Consider the following 18178-nt stretch of genomic DNA (forward strand, 5'->3'; position numbering starts at 1 on the left):
TGGGATAATTAAAATTAAAAGCTTCTGCACAACAAAAGAAACTCTAAGCAAGGTGAAAAGACAGCCTTCAGAATGGGAGAAAATAATAGCAAATGAAGCAACTGACAAACAACTAATCTCAAAAATATACAAGCAACTCCTGCAGCTCAATTCTGGGTTACTTTTTAATGGTTATTTAAGAAAAGGCATTGATTTTGTAGCTTCTCAAGTACATATACACCATACTTTATATTTCAGATAATTTTTCTGTGTATAATCCATATACAATTGCTAATACAAACTATATTGGGAAAGGTGATTTATATTAAGGGGAAAACATTTAAAGGCTAGAACCCTATTTTAAGCTGTTTTTATATAATATTCACAAATTGTCATTCAATACTTTTAATTGAATAAGAAACCAAGGGAAAACCTTTATAGAAAATTAGACTTGGAAGAGACCTTAAGAAGTTCAGTAAGCAGTCCTCTATTTTCTGAACAATTTTCTCATCTGTGGGAAATTGCTATCATTTCTAATTCATGTACAATTCATATTTAGTACCCTTACTATGTTATATTAAATAAATTCTTATTACCAAATAGGATGTTGCAAAACTTGAGTAACTTGGTAAGTTGAGGCTAATGGTTATGGAGTGAAAAACAGAATGCTATGAAATTATATTAATTTCAGCTGTGTCAACTGAATATTAGGTTTGCTTTTAAAACCTACAAAAATCAAAAGTCACTCAAGTTAGACAAAGTATGAAGTATCAAATGAAAGTGACCAAATGATACATAATAGACTCCCAAGTCTAATAATTAAAACTGCTATTTCCATTTTGTTTGACCATATATATACATCTAGGCTTCCCTTGTGGCTCAGTGGTAAAGAATTCGCCTGCAATGCAGAAACCACAGGAGATACAAGTTAGACCCCTGGGTTGGAAAGATCCCCTGGAGGAGGGCATGGCAATCAACTCCAGGATTCTTGCCTGGAGAATCCCATGGGCAGAGTACCCTGGCGTGCTACAGTCCATAGGGTTGCAAGGAATCAGACACTACTGAAGTGACTTAGCATGCATGCATACATCTACTTCATCCCATTAAAGAAAAAGCATTTTAATTTAGTTATCAGAAGCAGTTTAATTCTGTTATCTAGATAAAAATCTGATTATATGACCCAAATAAATCTAGAGAAAATAAACTTTCATCTACTCTATAAGATTTGTACATTGAATCAGGAAATAAGTGAATGTCGCTTTATCTTTGCAACTTAGCTTAGTCAAGCTAAGACCCGGTGTCAGGAAGTATTTCTACTTTGTGGAACAGTCAGTCAAATTGAAATCAAGGGCTTGAGTTCAAATTTGAGCCTGTTTGCAGAACACATGTCTAAGTGGATAAATCCTATATTCATTACATTTTAATCACCAGAGTATATTTTTAGGTAACAAACAGCGTCAAAACTTTTTTTTCATTAAATAGAGCAAGTTTGCCCTTGACATTGTATTTTAAAGTCTAATACATAATATTAGATAATATAATATTAGAGTTTTCAAACATCAATATCATTACTCCTATTTGCTATATTATAGACATGGTTGTATTTTCTTCAAGCTATGAATTTAGATGTTCATGATATTTCACTGCTATTAGGCAGTCTAGTAGTAGACACAACTTCTTCTTTGTGAGGTTGAAGTGAGTCTATGGCACACAAAAACTGAAAAATTAGAATTAGCAAGTGATGAATCAGTGAATCTGTCTTTGGATTATCACAGTTCTAAGTGCTGACAACTTGAAAAAGTGCCAACCAACGATGAATAAAGACAAGCATCTTTATTGGATATTATGGAATAGTTCCCTTTCATTATCCTAATCATTTATAGTATGCACCTTAAAGAAAATCACGGTGCACATAAAGCTGATAATATGTATCTTTTAACTGTTACTGATGCAATGGTAAGCCAGAATATGATTGAAATAAATTTGTACAAATATTTTAAATATATTTTACAAAAATCTACAAACATTGTGATGACAAATCTAATTGTTTCAAATGCTTTGAAACAATAGTATTATATGCCCATGTTTACAGTAGGGTAATATACAGTTATCACTGTTTTAAATCTCAGTAACAAATCTTCTCCTTATTTGAAGATGCAATTTGCTAAGTTCCAGATGTCACACTGTAATTCATATAACCAGTGGGGTTTTAGTTTCATTTTGTTTTAAAATAATTTATACAATGTTGCTTTTTCTCCCTCCTCTTCTCAAAGAAAGGATGCTACAAGACATCTAATCATTGCATTCTTATACTATTAATTATGTATTCTTATATGGAAAGACAGATTTAAATATACTTAGAAATTGCATGTACTGCATTTTGTGAATTGACAGGGTGAATTGAATTGCAGTAAAAACATTTTATGGAAGTACAATGTTTTTACTCTAATTTAGAGATATGTTGCATTTGTGCTGAAAAATCTTTATTTAGCCAAAATAACAATAGTATCCTGGCATATAGCAGCAGTTTACTAGTCAATTTCACTGGAATTTAACATGTTTATTGGAACAATTTAAAACAAACCAAATGCATAGCTTAGGCATCAGTGACTGTTGCTTTGATATAGGTGCTTTAATATGCATTTAATCTTCTTAGGTTTGGTCTGCAATTAAATGATAATTTGTATTAAAATTGTGCAAATAAACATGGTTTGAATGTCAACATAGAGCAAATAAATATACAGAATGCTTGAAACATATCCAGTATTAAAACTATTTACATGTATGATGCTGCCCAACTTTTGACATGCTGTTTCAATAAAATATTGAGAGGAAAAAGACTAGTGTCATTTCCTTTCAAAGTTTCATATGTTCATGTTTACAAATTTGTACTGCAAATTAATATGTAAACATGCATTATAGTGAGCAGATGTTCAAAGAATAGTGATGGGATATTTCTACTTAGTTGAAATGTACACATATATACTGGATTTATTTTTTCAAAGTACCTAAAAGAGTTATAAAATTTGAAATTAAACATAATGGAAAACCTTTAAGTTATAGTACAAGTTGCATCATTAAACTCTTTTATCAAATGATCATTAATTTGTTATTGTTAAAGATGAAAGATTTATTATTTTGAATTGAAGATCACACACACACATGACAAATTATAATGTAACATTGTAGATATAAAAGTTAATTCAGAATTTTACTAGAATATGAAGGGAATAAAATAACGTGTTTCTATTAGATAATATTAATGTAAAGATATTTTTGTTAAACACATAATTCAGTTTCCCATTTTTATGTTAATTTTTGGAACATGTCAATGGTTTAGTATTTTGCCTTTATTTAATCTTGCCTAAAATTGAACTTTCATATTCCTTTTATGACCTGAAGATCTTGTGACCTCTTATCTATTATTCTAATGTATAATCATGCTGGATTTTTGCTTTATTGAAATTCGTAAATTTTAGGAAAAACTTTTTCATAGAAGCACCAACAAATATTACCCCTTGAAAGAGGCATATTTTCTTAGTTAAGACTCCAGTTAAACTGGCAAAATTACTCACTACTGTACTTGCACAGATATTTATCTGGCATTCTTTACAGGAATTCATGTACAGGTCAAATACTTCATGTTTAAATACTATATTAATAATTCTGTTTTCAAAACTCAGATTGGATCATCATCAAACTCTGATGCCAAGAAGAAAGAACTATTTAGCAAATATACCATGACTTTGTTAACTATCAACATGATTCTTTTCTGTAGTTGTAACATTCATGAAGCTGGGACGGAGATAGGGTGTTCCATTTCATAAAGGCTCTGCAAGCCATAGTACCACACATAAGGGATTAAGATAAACTGACCCAACATTTACTCTCAATTGTTGTTGCCAATTTCAGCAGTCCCTTGGGTGAGTTGAATTAGGGCAGTTGACATGAGCTCTTGGCTAGTTAAGATTCAGAGCTCTCTAGTGCGTGAGGGCTCTATAGCTGATAATAACAAAGATGTGAAACTTACACACACATATTATACTATATTTTACTTTAGTTGTTCACATGCATATTTCTCCTACTTGACTCAAGTGGAGGGAGGAAAGCATGCGTGTGTCCTAAGTTGCTTCAGTTATGTCTGACTTTTTGCAACCCTATGGACTATAGCCCACCAGGCTCCTCTGTCCATGGGATTCTCCAGGCATGAATACTGGAGTGGGCTGCCATGCTCTCCTCCAGGGTATCAGCTCAACCCAGGAATAGAATCTGCATCTCTTAAGTCTCCTGCATTGGCAAGTGAGTTCTTTACCACTAGTGCCACCTGGGAAGCCTGAGAAGCACCTGGGAAACCTGGGCAGCACCTAGGAAGCCTGGGAAACACTTGAGGGGAGGAATGGTACTTTTAAAATAATATTTCTAAGTTTTAAAAGTTTATATGTATATTATTGCAAATTAAAAAGCACAAGAGGACTTCCATGATGGTACAGTAGATAAGAATCTGCCCGCCGATTCAGGGAACACAGATTTGATTCTGGGTCTGAGAAGATTCCACATGCCACGGAGCAACTAAACCTGATCGCTACAACTACTGCAACTACTGACTTGTGCTCTAGAGACTGTGAGCCGCAGCTAACAAAGCCCACACACCCTAGAGCCCACATACCACAGCTACTAAGCCTTCATGTTGCAACTACTGAAGCCCATGTGCCTAGAGCCTGTGCTCTGCAACAAGAGAAACCACTGCAATGAAAAGCCTGTGCACTACAACAAAGAGTAACCCTCGCTCACAACTAAAGTCCACATGCACCAAAAAAGACCCAGCAAAACCAAATAAATAAAAATTAAAAATATAAAAAGCACAAGAAAATGCAAAATTTTTCATAATCACAAGTAGTGTATAGTTTGAGTTCTAGTCATGTATGTCTACACACAACTGAGCATACAATATTTTTGTATGGCTATGGTCATACAATATTGATAATGCTTATTCATATACCATGAATATTTACCAATTAAGGGTCCAAAGCCATAAGTATTTTGATGACTAAGGATATATTAAGCCAAATTAAAATGATAAGAAATGTAATCCTGATTTACACAGGACCAATTATTTTAAAAAGACAGAAGTGGGGATGGTCCTAAAATGGCAGATGAATAGGATGGGGAGACCACTTTCTCCCCCCACAAATTCATCAAAAGAACATTTGAACACTGAACAAATTCCACAAAACAACTTCTGAATGCTGGCAGAAGACATCAGGTAACCAGAAAGGCAGCCCATTGTCTTTGAAAGGAGGTAGGACAAAATATAAAAGATAAAAAGAGAGACAAAAGAGGTAGGGATGGAGATCCATCCCAAAAAGGGAGTCTTAAAAGAGGAGAAGTTTCCAAACACCAGGAAACCCTCTCAGTGGTGGGTCTGTGGGGAGTTTTGGAATCTCAGAGGACAACATAACTGGGAGGAAAAATTAAAAATAAATAAATAAACCCCACAGATTATGTGCCTAACGGCAACTCCCAGTGCTCAAATCCACCAGCAGCAATCAGGGCTGAACAGGAAGGCTCAGGCTGCATTGCTTAGGGTAAGGACCAGGCCTGAATGCCCTGAGGGCAATCTGAGGGAACTAACGTGAGATAGCCAGAGAGAGAGAGAGAGAAAAAAAAGAGAGAGAGAGAGAGAGAGAGAGAGAGAGACAGAGAGAGAACTATCCCAAGAAAAGCCCTAACCTAATGCAATGCCAGGTCTGCTACAGAACAAAGGACTGAGGGAACACCAGAGGACAGCTAGCCAGCTGCACACCAGCCCATCCTCCACCAGAGGCAGGCAGGCAGGGAGAAGCCAGAGCCAGAAAGGGGCAATCTCGCCCCCACCCACCCCCAACCCCCAGAGGCATCCTCTACCAAACTTCAAGCAGGCTCCGTTGCTAACCAAGACTTCTTATTCTGAACAGTTGACATCTGCTGGGAGGGTCACAGCCAGAGATCAGCTCCCCAGAAGAGACACACAGCACCTGAGAAGATGTACCTGCTGCACACCCAGGACACTGAGGGGCTGGGACTGGGGAGTTGATAAGACTCACTCCCCACCTGGGGAGACTGTGCTCATCAAGCACCTGGTCGCCTGAGCTGCTTGGACCTGGGAAGGGCACAAAATGCAGGCCCAACCGAGTCTCTGCCTTTGTGGAGTACCTGAGAACCTGAATCTGAGCAGCTTAGACTGGGGAAGTGCACTCAACCCAGGGCCCACCTCAGTTCCCCAGCAGAGCATCCTAGAGCCTAAGAAGTGTAGACCATGAAAGCACACATGTTGTGAGCTGGGGCAAACCCAGTGCAGCCAAGACACTGCGAGCACTCCCCACACATGCCAATGATATTTGTTTGCAGTGTTCCTCCCTCCCCAAAGCACAACTGAACAAGTGGTTCTAAATAAGTGACCACCTTCGCTCCTTTGTGTCACGGTAGAAATTAGACACTGAAGAGACCAGCAAACAGAATCTAAAATAAACAGAGGGAACCACTTTGGAAGTAGATGCAACAGATTAAAACCCTGTAGTTAGCACTGACTACATTGGAAGGGGCCTATAGATATTGAGAAGTATAAGCTGGATCAAGGAACTATCTGAAACTGAACTGGCCCGAAACTGTCCACAACAGGTCCAGAGAAATTCCTAGATACATTTTTACTATTATCATTTTTTAAAACTTTTAAAAATTTTAAGTCCTTTATTATTCCTTTAATTTTCATTTTTGTAACCTACTATAACCTTGCAAAAAAAAAAAGACCCTATTTTTAAATCAAACTTCATATACATATATACATATTTTATAATTTTTCTGACTTTGTTTTTTTTTTAATATTTTAATTTTGAGAGTCTAACCTCTACTTTAGATTTTTAATCTTTGCTTGTTGGTATTCGTTATCAATTTTGTACCTTTAAGAATCCAATCTTCAGTATTCTTTTTACTTGGGAGTGTGAGTACTGGCTTCATTGCTCTCTACCACTTTTGACCCTCCTTTTCCCCCACCAGGTTGCCTCTATCTCCTCCCTCCCCCTTCTCTTCTCTACCCAACTCTGTGAATCTCTTTGTGTGTTCCAGGCTGTGGAGAACACATAGGGAACTGATTACTGCCTAGACCCACCTCTCTCCTTTTGATTCTGCCATTTTCTGCACCTGGTCACCTCTGTCTCCATCCTCCCTCTTCTCTTCTCTGTGTAACTCTGTGAACATCTGTGATGGGTCCAGACAGTGGAGAGCACATAGAGGATTGTTTACTGGCTAGCTTGCTCTATCCTCTTTTGATTCTCCCTCTTCTCCTCCTGATAACCTCTATCTCCCTTATCCCTCTTCTCTTCTCCATGTAATTCTGTGAATGTCTCTGGGTGTCCCTCACTGTGGAGAAACTTTTCATCTTTAATCTAGATGTTTTATCAACAGTGCTGTATAGATGGAGAATTCTTGAGGCTACTGTAAGAATAAAACTGAAAACCAGAGGCAGGAGGCTTAAGTACAAAACCTGAGAACACCAAAGAACTCCTGACTCCAGGAAACATTAATTGATAAGAGCTCATCCAAGTCTCCATGCCTACACTGAAATCAAGCACCATCCAAGAGCCAACAATTTCCAGAGCACGACATACCACACAAAATGTCCAGAAACACAGGAACACAGCCCTGAGCTTCAATATACAGGCTGCCCAAAGTGACCCCCAAACCACAGACATCTCAAAACTCACTACTGTACACTTCATTGCACTCCAGATAGAAGAAATCCAGCTCCACACACCAGGACACTGACAAAACCTTGCCTAACTAGGAAACCTTGACAAGCCACACATCCAACCCTGTCCACAGGGAGGAAGCTCCACAATAAAGAGGAACCACAAACTGTCAGAATAAAGAAAGGCAACCCCAAACACAGCAATCTAAACAAGATGAAAAGGCAGAGAAATACTCAGCAGGTAAAGGAAAATGAAAATGCCCACCAAACCAAACAAAAGAGGATGAGATAGGAAATCTATCTGAAAAATAATTCAGAACAATGATTGTAAAAGTATTCCTAAATTTTGAAAACAAAATGGAGTTACAGATAAACAGCCTGGAGATAAGGATTGAGAAGATGCAATAAATGTTTAACAAGGACCTAGAAGAAATAAAAAATAGTCAATATGTAATGAATAATGCAATAAATTAGATCAAAAACACTCTGGAGGGAACCAAGAGTAGAATAACAGAGGCAGAAGATAGGATAAGAGAGGTAGAAGATAGAATGGTAGAAATAAATGAAGCAGAGAGGAAAAAAAAAAGAAAAAAAAAAGAATTAAAAGAAATGAGGACACCTCAGAGACTTCTGGGACAATGTTAAACATCCTAACATTCGAATCATAGGAGTCCCAGAAGAAGAAAGCAAGCAGAAAGACCATGAGAAAATACTTGAGGAGATAATAGTTGAAAACATCCCTAAAACAGGGAAGGAAATAGTCACCCAAGTCCAAGAAACTCAGAGATTCCCAAACAGGATAAGTCCAAGGCAAAACACCCCAAGACACATATTAATCAAATTAACAAAGATCAAACACAAAGAACAAATATTAAAAGCAGCAAGGGGAAAACAACAAATAACACACAATGGGATTCCCAGAAAGATAACAGCTGATCCTTTAATAGAAACTCTTCAGGCCAGAAGGAAATTGCAGAACATACATAAAGGGAAGAAAGAGAAAAACCTACAACTCAGATTACTGTACCCAGAAAGGATCTCATTCAAATATGAAGGAGAAATCAAAAGCTTTACAGACAAGCAAAAGCTGAGAGAATTCAGCACCACCAAACCAGCTCTCCAACAAATGCTAAAGGATCTTCTCTAGACAGGAAACACAAAAACGGTGTATAAACTAGAACCCAAAACAACAAAGTAAATGGCAATGGGATCATACTTATCAATACTTACCTTAAACATAAATGAGTTGAATGCCCCAACCAAAAGACAAAGACTAGCTGAATGGATAAAAAAAAAAAAAAAAAAGACCCCTATATATGCTGTCTACAACAGACCCAACTCAAAAGAAGGGACACATACGGACTGAAAGAGAAGGGTTGGAAAAAGTTATTTCACACAAATGGAGACCAAAAGAAAGCAGGAGTAGCAATACTCATATCAGATAAAACAGACTTTGAAATAAAGGCTGTGAAAAGAGACAAAGAAGGACACTACATAATGATCAAAAGATCAATCCAAGAAGAAGATATAACAATTATAAATATATATGCACCCAACATAGGAACACTGCAATATGTAAGGCAAATGATAACAAGTATGAAAGAGGACATTAACAATAACACAATAATAGTGGGAAACTTTAATACCCCACTCACATCTATGGATAGATCAACTAAACAGAAAATCAACAAGGAAACACAAACTTTAAATGATACAATAGACAAGTTAGACCTAATTGATATCTATAGGACATGTCACCACAAAACAATGAATTTCACCTTTTTCTCAAGTCCACATGGAACCTTCTCCAGGATAGATCACATCCTGGGCCATAAATCTAGCCTTGGTAAATTAAAAAAAAAAAAATGAAATCATTCCAAGCATCTTTTCTGACCACAATGCAGTAAGTTTAGATGCCAATTACAGGAGAAAAACCATTAAAACTTCCAATCTATGGAGGCTGAACAACACGCTGCTGAATAACCAACAAATCACAGAAGAAATCAAAAAAGAAATCAAAATATGCATAGAAACGAATGAAAATGAAAACACAACAAACAAAAACCTATGGAACACTGTAAAAGCAGTGCTAAGGGGAGGGTCCATAGCAATACTGGTTTATCTCAAGAAAGAAGAAAAAACTCAAATACATAACCTAACTCTACACCTAAAGCAACTAGAAAAGGAAGAAATGAGGAACCTCTGGGTTAGTAGAAGGAAAGAAATCTTAAAAATTAGGGAAGAAATAAATGCAAAAGAAACAAAAGAGACCATAGCAAAAATCAACAAAGCTAAAAGCTGGTTCTTTCTGAAGATAAATAATATTGACAAACCATTAGTCAGACTCATCAAGAAACAAGGGAGAAAAATCAAATCAACAAAATTAGAAATAAAAATGGAGAGATCACAACAGACAACACAGAAATACAAAGGATTGTAAGAGACTACTATCAGCAACTATATGTCAATAAAATGGACAACGTAGCAGAAATGGATAAATTCTTAGAAAAGTATAACTTTCCAAAACTGAACCAGGAAGAAATAGAAAATCTCAACAGACCCATCACAAGCATGGAAATTGAAACTGTAATCAGAAATCTTCCAGCAACAAAAGACATCTTCACAGCTGAATTCTATCAAAAATTTAGAGAAGATCTAACATCTATTCTACTCAAACTCTTCCGGAAAATTGCAGAGGAAGGTAAACTTCCAAACTCATTCTATGAGGCCACCATCACCCTAATACCAAAACCTGACAAAGATGTCACACAAAAGGAAAACTACAGGCCAATATCACTGATGAACATAGATGCAAAAATCCTTAACAAAGTTCTAACAATCAGAATCCAACAACACATTAAAAAGATCATACATCATGACCAACTGGGCTTTATCCCAGGGGTGCAAGGATTCTTCAATATTTTCAAATCAGCCAATGTGATACACCACATTAACAAATTGAAAAATAAAAACCATATGATTATCTCAATAGATGCAGAGAAAGACTTTGACAAAATTCAACATCCATTTATGATAAAAAAAAAAACCTTCAGAAAGCTGCCACAGAGGGAACATACCTCAACATAATAAAAAGCCATATATGACAAACCCACAGCAAACATTATCCTCAATGGTGACAAATTGAAAGCATTCCCCCTAAAGTCAGAAACAAGACAAGGGTGCCCAAGCTCACCACTATTATTCAATATAGTTTTGTAAGTTTTGGCCACAGCAATCAGAGCAGAAAAATAAAAGGAATCCAGGTTGGAAAAGAAGAAGTAAAAGTCTCACTGTTTGCAGATGACATGATCCTCTACAAAGAAAACCCTAAAAACGCCACCAGAAAATTTTAGAGCTAAACAATGAATATAGTAAAGTTGCAGGATTTAAAATTAACCCACAGAAACCCCTTGCATTCCTATACACTAATAATGAGAAAACAGAAAGAGAAATTAAGGAAACAATTCCATTCATCATTGCAATGAAAAGAATAAATTACTTAGAAATATATCTACCTAAAGAAACTAAAGACCATTGTATAAAAAACTATGAAGCACTGATGAAAGAAATCAAAGAGGATACAAATAGATGGAGAAATATACCATGTTCATGGATGGGAAGAAGCAATACAGTGAAAATGAGTATACTACCCAAAGCAATCTATAGATTCAAAGCAATCCCTATCAAGCTACCAATGATATTTTTCACAGAACTACAAAAAATAATTTCACAATTTGTATGGAAATACAAAAATCCTAGAATAGCCAAAGCAGTCTTGAGAAAGAAGAATGGAACTGGAGTAACCCACCTGACTGACTTCAGGCTATAACACAAAGCTACAGTCATCAAGACTGTATGGTACTGGCCCAAAGACAGAAATATCGATCAATAGAGCAAAATAGCAATCCCAGAGATAAATCCACACACCTATGGACACCTTATTTTTGACAAAGGAGGCAAAAATATACAATGGAGAAAAGACAATCTCTTTAACAAGTGGTGCTGGGAAAAGTTGTCAACTACTTGTAAAAGAATGAAACTGGAACACTTTCTAACACCATACACAAAAATAAACTCAAAATGGATTAAAGATGTAAATGTAAGACCAGAAACTATAAAACTCCTAATGGAAAACATAGGCAAAACACTCTCCGACATAAATCACAGCAGGATCCTCTATGACCCACCTCCCAGAGTAATGGAAATAAAAGCAAAATAAACAAAAAGGACCTAGTTAAACTTTAAAGTTTTTGCACCACGAAGGAATCTATAAGCAAGGTGAAAAGACAGCCTTCAGAATGGAATAAAATTATAGCAAAGGAAGCAACTGACAATGAATTAATATCAAAAATATATAAGCAACTCCTGCAGCTCAATTCCAGAAAAATAAATGACCCAATCAAAAAATGGGCCAAATAACTAAACAGACATTTGTCCAAAGAAGACATACAGATGGCTAACAAACACATGAAAATATGTTCAACATCACTCATTATCAGAGAAATGCAAATCAAAACCACAATGAGGTACCATTTCATGCCAATCAGAATGGCTGCTATCCAAAAGTCTACAAACAATAAATGCTGGAGAGGGTTGGAAAAAATCGGAACCCTCTTACACTGTTGGTGGGAATGCAATCTAGTACAGCCACTATGGAGAACAGTGTGGAGATTCTTAAAAAACAAAACAAAACAAAACAAAAGAAAACTGGAAATAGAACTGCCATATGACCCAGCAATCCCACTGCTGCGCATACACATGGAGGAAACCAGAATTGAAAGAGACACCTGTACCCCAATGTTTATAATAGCCAAGACATGGAAGCAACCTAGATGTCCATCAACGGATAAATGAATAAGAAAGCTGTGGGACATATACACAATGGTATATTATTCAGCCATTAAAAAGAATAAATTTGAATCAGTTCTAACGAGGTGGATGAAACTGGAGCCTATTATATAGAGTGAAGTAAGCCAGAAAGAAAAACACCAACACAATATACTAACACATATATATGGAATTTAGAAAGATGGTAATGATAACTCTGTATGCGAGACAGCAGAGGAGACACAGATGTATAGAAAAGACTTTTGGACTCTGTGGGAGAATGCTAGGGTGGGATGATTAGAGAGAATAGCATTGAAACATGTATATTATCATATTTGAAACAGATCACCAGTCTAGGTTTGATGCATGAGACAGGGTGCTCAGGGCTAGTGCACTCGGATGACCCAGAAGGATGGTATGGGGAGGGAGGTGGGAGAGGGGTTTAGGATGGGGAACACATGTTCACCCTTGGCTGATTCATGTCAATGTATGGCAAAACCACTGCAATATTGTAAAGTAATTAGCCTCCAATTAAATAAATAAAAATTTTAGAAAAAGACAGAAGTGTTATAGGCATCTGGATAAAGATGTTGGGGGAGTTACAATTTAAAGACTGCATTTCCTTAACATTAAATTAAAATGAGATGTAGTATAATAAAGTACCATAATCATAATGATTCTAAGATAAGTCATTATCAGATTAAGACAACTAAAACATTGGTGGGAGGGTATGCTTTCATTGAATTGTATTCCATGATGTGGACATACCACAGTTCATTTAACTATTGACCTATGGATGGATAAATGAGAAGAATTCATTTTTTGGCTATTAAAAGATTAAACTATTATGCATTTCTCTAATAATTAGCAATGTTGAACACTTTTCTCATCTGCCTCAGCCATCTGTATGTCTTCTTTAGAATAATATCTATTTAGGTCTTCTGCTTTTTTTTTTTTTTTTTTGGCCTGTGTTTTCATTGAGTTGTTTATTTATATATATTTTTATATTGATGGGCATGATCTGTATGTAAATTTTGGAGATTAAAGCCTTGTCGGTCTCCTTTTTCACAAATATATTCTTCCATTCTATGGGTTGTTTTTCGTTTTGCGTTATAATTTCCTTTGTTATGCAAAAGCTTTGGTTTTAATCAGATGTCATTTGTTAATTTTTGTTTTTATTTCCCTTACTCTAGGAGACAGATTGAAAAAATATTGTACTTTATGTCAAAGAGCGTCCTGCCAATGTTTACTTCAAGTTTTTTTTAATATAAATGTATTTATTTTAATTGGAGGCTAATTACTTTTCAATATTGTATTGGTTTTGCCATACATCAACATGAATCTGCCTGATGTATGGCAAACCCAATACCTCAAGAGTTTTATAGTATCCAGACTTATATTTAAGTCTTTAGTCCGTTTTGATTTTTTTTAAATATTGAAGTATATTAGATTTACAATGTTGTGTCAGTTTGAGCTGTACAGCAAATGGAATCGTATATATATATATGAATCAGTATATATATATATATACGATTCAATTTGCTGTACAGCTCAAATATATATATAAATTCATATATATATATATGAATCAGTATATATATATATATATATATATATATACTGATTCATATATCCACTTTTTTAGATTCTTTTCCCATATAGACCATTAAATAGTATTGAGTAGAGCTCTGTTTGCTATCCAGTAGGTCCTAACTAGTTATCTGTTATATATGGTAGTGTATATATGTCAATCACAATCTTCCAATTTATCTTTCTCTCTTCCTTACCCTGTGGTAACCATAAGTTTATTTTCCAGATCTGTAACTCTATTTGTTTTCTAGATGAGTTCATTTGTACTCTTTGTTTTTTTAGATGCCACATATAGGCCAAATCATATGAAATTTGTCTTTCTCTGACTTACTTCACTCAGTAGGGCAATCACTAGGTCCACCTATGTTGCTTCAAATGGCATAGTTTCATTCATTTTTTATGACTGAGCAATATTCTGTATATATGTTCCACATCTTCTTTTAGCTGTTCCTCTGTTGATGAACATTAACGTTGCCTCCTTGTCCTGGCTATTGTAAATAACATTACAATGAACATTCAGGTATGTGTATCTTTTTGAATTATGGTTTCTCCAGACGTATGCCCAGGAGTGGGATTGCTGGATCAAATAGTATCTCTATTTTTAGTTTTTGAAGAAATTTCCATACTGTTCTCCACAGGGGCTGTACCATTTTAAATTCCCAACTGTGTAGGAGGGTTACCTTTTCTACACACCCTCTCCAACATTTATTGTAGTTTTTTTTTTTTTTTTTTTTTTTTTTTACAATGGCCATTCTGAGTTGTGTGAGGTAGTGCCTCATTTGCTGTTTTGATTTGCATTTTTCTAATTATTAGTGATGTTGAGAATCTTTTCATGTACTTTTTAGTCATGTGTATGTCTTGTTTAAAGAAATATCAATTTAAATATTTTGCTTATTTTTTATTTGGTTGTTTATTATTTTGATATTGAGCAGGATGAGTTTTTATATATTTTGAAGATTAATTGCTTGTTGGTTGTTTGATTTGCAAATATTTTCTCTGAATCTAAGGGTTGTCTTTTCATTTTGTTTATGGTTTCCTTTGCTCTGCAAAAGGTTTTAAGTTTAGTTAGATCCCATATGTATACTCTTGTTTTATTTTCATTACTCTAGGAGGTAGGTAAAAAAAAATCTTCTTATGATTTAGGAGAAAACGATGGTGGAGGAGTAGCTGGATGTGGAGTACATCTCTTTCCACAGATACATGAAGAATATACTTCCAGACACAGAGGATCTTGCAGAACACCAGCTGAGACCAGGCAGGAGTACCTGACAACTGGAAATATATATATGGAATCACACAAAATTCAGTAGGATGGGGGGAGTAAGGGGAAAAAGAGGAGAGTCAGCAGTACTGCACCTGCCCTTGGTGGGTGAGGGAACTGAAGCAGGCCTCTGATCCCCACATTGGAGCAACTGTTTGGGACAGAGGAGAAACATTTGAGTCTGTGAGTGAAGAAGCTAATCTGTGGTACTCTAAATGGAATAAGAATCACACAGACAATCCTTGCTGCTGCCATTCGTACCCCTGGCAGGGGTGCAAGTCCCCTGGAAAGCACACTTGCTGGGAGCTAGAGCATATGAACTGGAGAACAATCCCAGGGCAAGGTCTTGTGAGGGAAGAGATGGTGGTGGGAAATGCCTTTGGAGGAACCTGGATTCCATGAAAGCAAGGTGATACTGCTGAGTCATGCATAGGGGATAGTGACATAACTGTAGCCTCTCTCTCCCCACACACCAGTACCAGCAGCTGAACAATAAAGATTCCAGAGAGGCTGGCTTTTTCAGCACCTGTTGCACAGAAAAGGGAGAAGGGCCTCAGACAGGGTGGCCATTTATGTGCTTGAATAGGCTGAGCAACAAAAAACGACCAGCCAAAGAGGCCCTCTCATTGCCAGCTGCCACAATCTAGAAATACTCTGATAGGGCCATAGCTCCTGTGGCTGAGAGAGTCAGTGTCCCTGCACACTTGGTGCTACCAGGGTCCCCATGACCCAGGCAGTTGCATCACCTTCATGCTCAGTCCTCAATGGGGCAGAGCTGCCATAGGCTAGAAAAAGGTCTAAATAGCACTGTATCTCCTGCGACAATAGTTGCCAACATCCCTGGGTAGCCAGCACTTCCCGGGTCTCCATAATCCAAACAACTACACCACCTTGACACATCCCCCACCGGGACAGAACTGCCAAAGTCTAGAAAAAACTTAAGAGCATCACATTACCTGCTGCCTTAGTGTGTGGCTCCCCTGAGTACCTGGTGCTGCCAGGGTTCCCGTGACCCAATCAGTTACATCACCTTCACAACTTGTCCTCACTGAGTCAGACCCACATTCCTCCAGGGCAGCCCCAGGAGCAAAACCCTGTGGATGAGTCACATGCAGAGATGGAGATAAAACCATAACTGAAACCCAGAGGTGGTACAGCTAAAGAAGAGGACACAAAACTTCCCCACAAACTGTACAAGCTGCAGATTAAATCCACATGATAAACTAGGCAGTTTCTGTGTCTGTGGAATATATAAAAGGACAATAAGACTTCCCACAAAAGAAAATGCACTAGTTCTGACAGCTGTGGACATTGGAGACAAGAAAACATAAGAGTAGGATGAGATTAGCATCTGAGCTGCCCCCACAGGAAGTCCAGAGACCAGACCAGTATTGGAGAGCAACCTAGGGAGATGAAGTAGACTGTGACTCACAGCAAGGGAAACAATGCTGACAGCTGACATTCAAGAAAAACATTCATTATTCTTATATTTTGACTTGTTCTGTAGTTGTTTCTGGATTTTTTCATTTGTTTCCCTTTGTTGTTGTAGTTGTTGATTTTAGTAGCACTATTAAATCTATTTAAACATTAAAGAATCTTTTTTAATCACACTTTTAATTTATTTTATATATTCCTGACTCTACACTGGCCTTTTACAGCTCTGTGGGGGTTTTCCTTTTTTAAATTTTTTAAAATTTATTGTTATTTTTCTACACTTATCCTTTCATTTGCTTTTCCTAATGTACTTTTCCTATTGTAGCTATTATTTAATATATGTAAATCTTCTTTATCTCCCTCTATTTAACTTTGCCTTTCTATTCTTTCTTTTCTTACCTTTCTTTCTTTTTCTCACCTTGTTTATTAGGTTGTTTTGTATTTGTGTTTTATTCTCCATTGGTACCTTGCTTTGGATTTATGTTCCAGTTTGTGCTTTATTTAGTTATGTTTTTAACCAGTTGATATCATATTTGATTTCCTTTGCAGCTGCAGCAACCTATTTTATTTTATTTTTGACTGTTTTAGTTTTGTTTATGGGTGTATATGTATGTGTGCATATTTTATTATTTTTGCTATTATTTGTCTGATTTTGTATTTGCAATTTGTCTTGGGTACATCTTTTGTTTCTTGTTTTTAAGTGTGTTTTTTTTTTTTTTAACCCCATTTAACACCATAAAAAAACACCTATGGAATCTTCGGTTGCTGGCCAGAGATCAGGCCCTGTGCCTTTGGAGTGGTAATGTTGACTCCAAGGTCCTAGGCTGCTAGAAAACCCCTGACTCTAAGGAGTATCAGTTAGTGAGAACTCCCACAAAGGCATCAACCTCTATTAAGACACAACTACTGGCAGCACCCAGTTCATGATGCCTCATCCAAATGAGAGAGTCAATTCCTAGGCAGATTGATAAGAAGTCCAGGGGTCCCCAAGGAGAGAGGGGTGTGGAATTCTCAAGGAGGAAGAAAAGGCAAACTCCCCCCTACCTTCCTTAGGATTATATAACAATAATGTATCCTGCTTGAAGACAGTCTCTGGAAAAAATCTTCCAGTTAATCCTGTTATCTTAAAATGTAAATTATGGGAGTAGGTCTGGTGAGGTCTTTACAACCTCCAGACATTCTTTTGATTCATTGTCAAAACTAATTGGAGAGTGTATCTTTGATTTCTTTCATCAGTGTTTTATAGCCCAGGCAGCTGTGACCTACACATTTAGTGCGGGCGGCTGTGACTGTGGCCGAGAGGAGTAACCCCACGTCCGAGGTCAGGGGCAGAAGCCGGGAGGACCCCATGCCCGAGGGGAGGC

At 36.7% G+C, this 18178-nt stretch overlaps 1 protein-coding gene across 1 annotated transcript in view; it reads left to right on the top strand.

The window, feature by feature from the left end:
• TBX22 (T-box transcription factor 22) overlaps positions 1-18122 on the top strand; it is a 25168-nt gene extending 7046 nt beyond the window's left edge. The window contains exon 8 of the mRNA XM_045164346.1: positions 18061-18122. Coding sequence (XP_045020281.1) covers positions 18061-18122 — 62 coding nt within the window. The remainder of the gene's footprint in view (positions 1-18060) is intronic.
• Positions 18123-18178: the final 56 nt, after the last annotated feature.

Source organism: Bubalus bubalis, chromosome X (assembly GCF_019923935.1).
Source record: "Bubalus bubalis isolate 160015118507 breed Murrah chromosome X, NDDB_SH_1, whole genome shotgun sequence".
Lineage (NCBI taxonomy): Eukaryota > Metazoa > Chordata > Mammalia > Artiodactyla > Bovidae > Bubalus > Bubalus bubalis.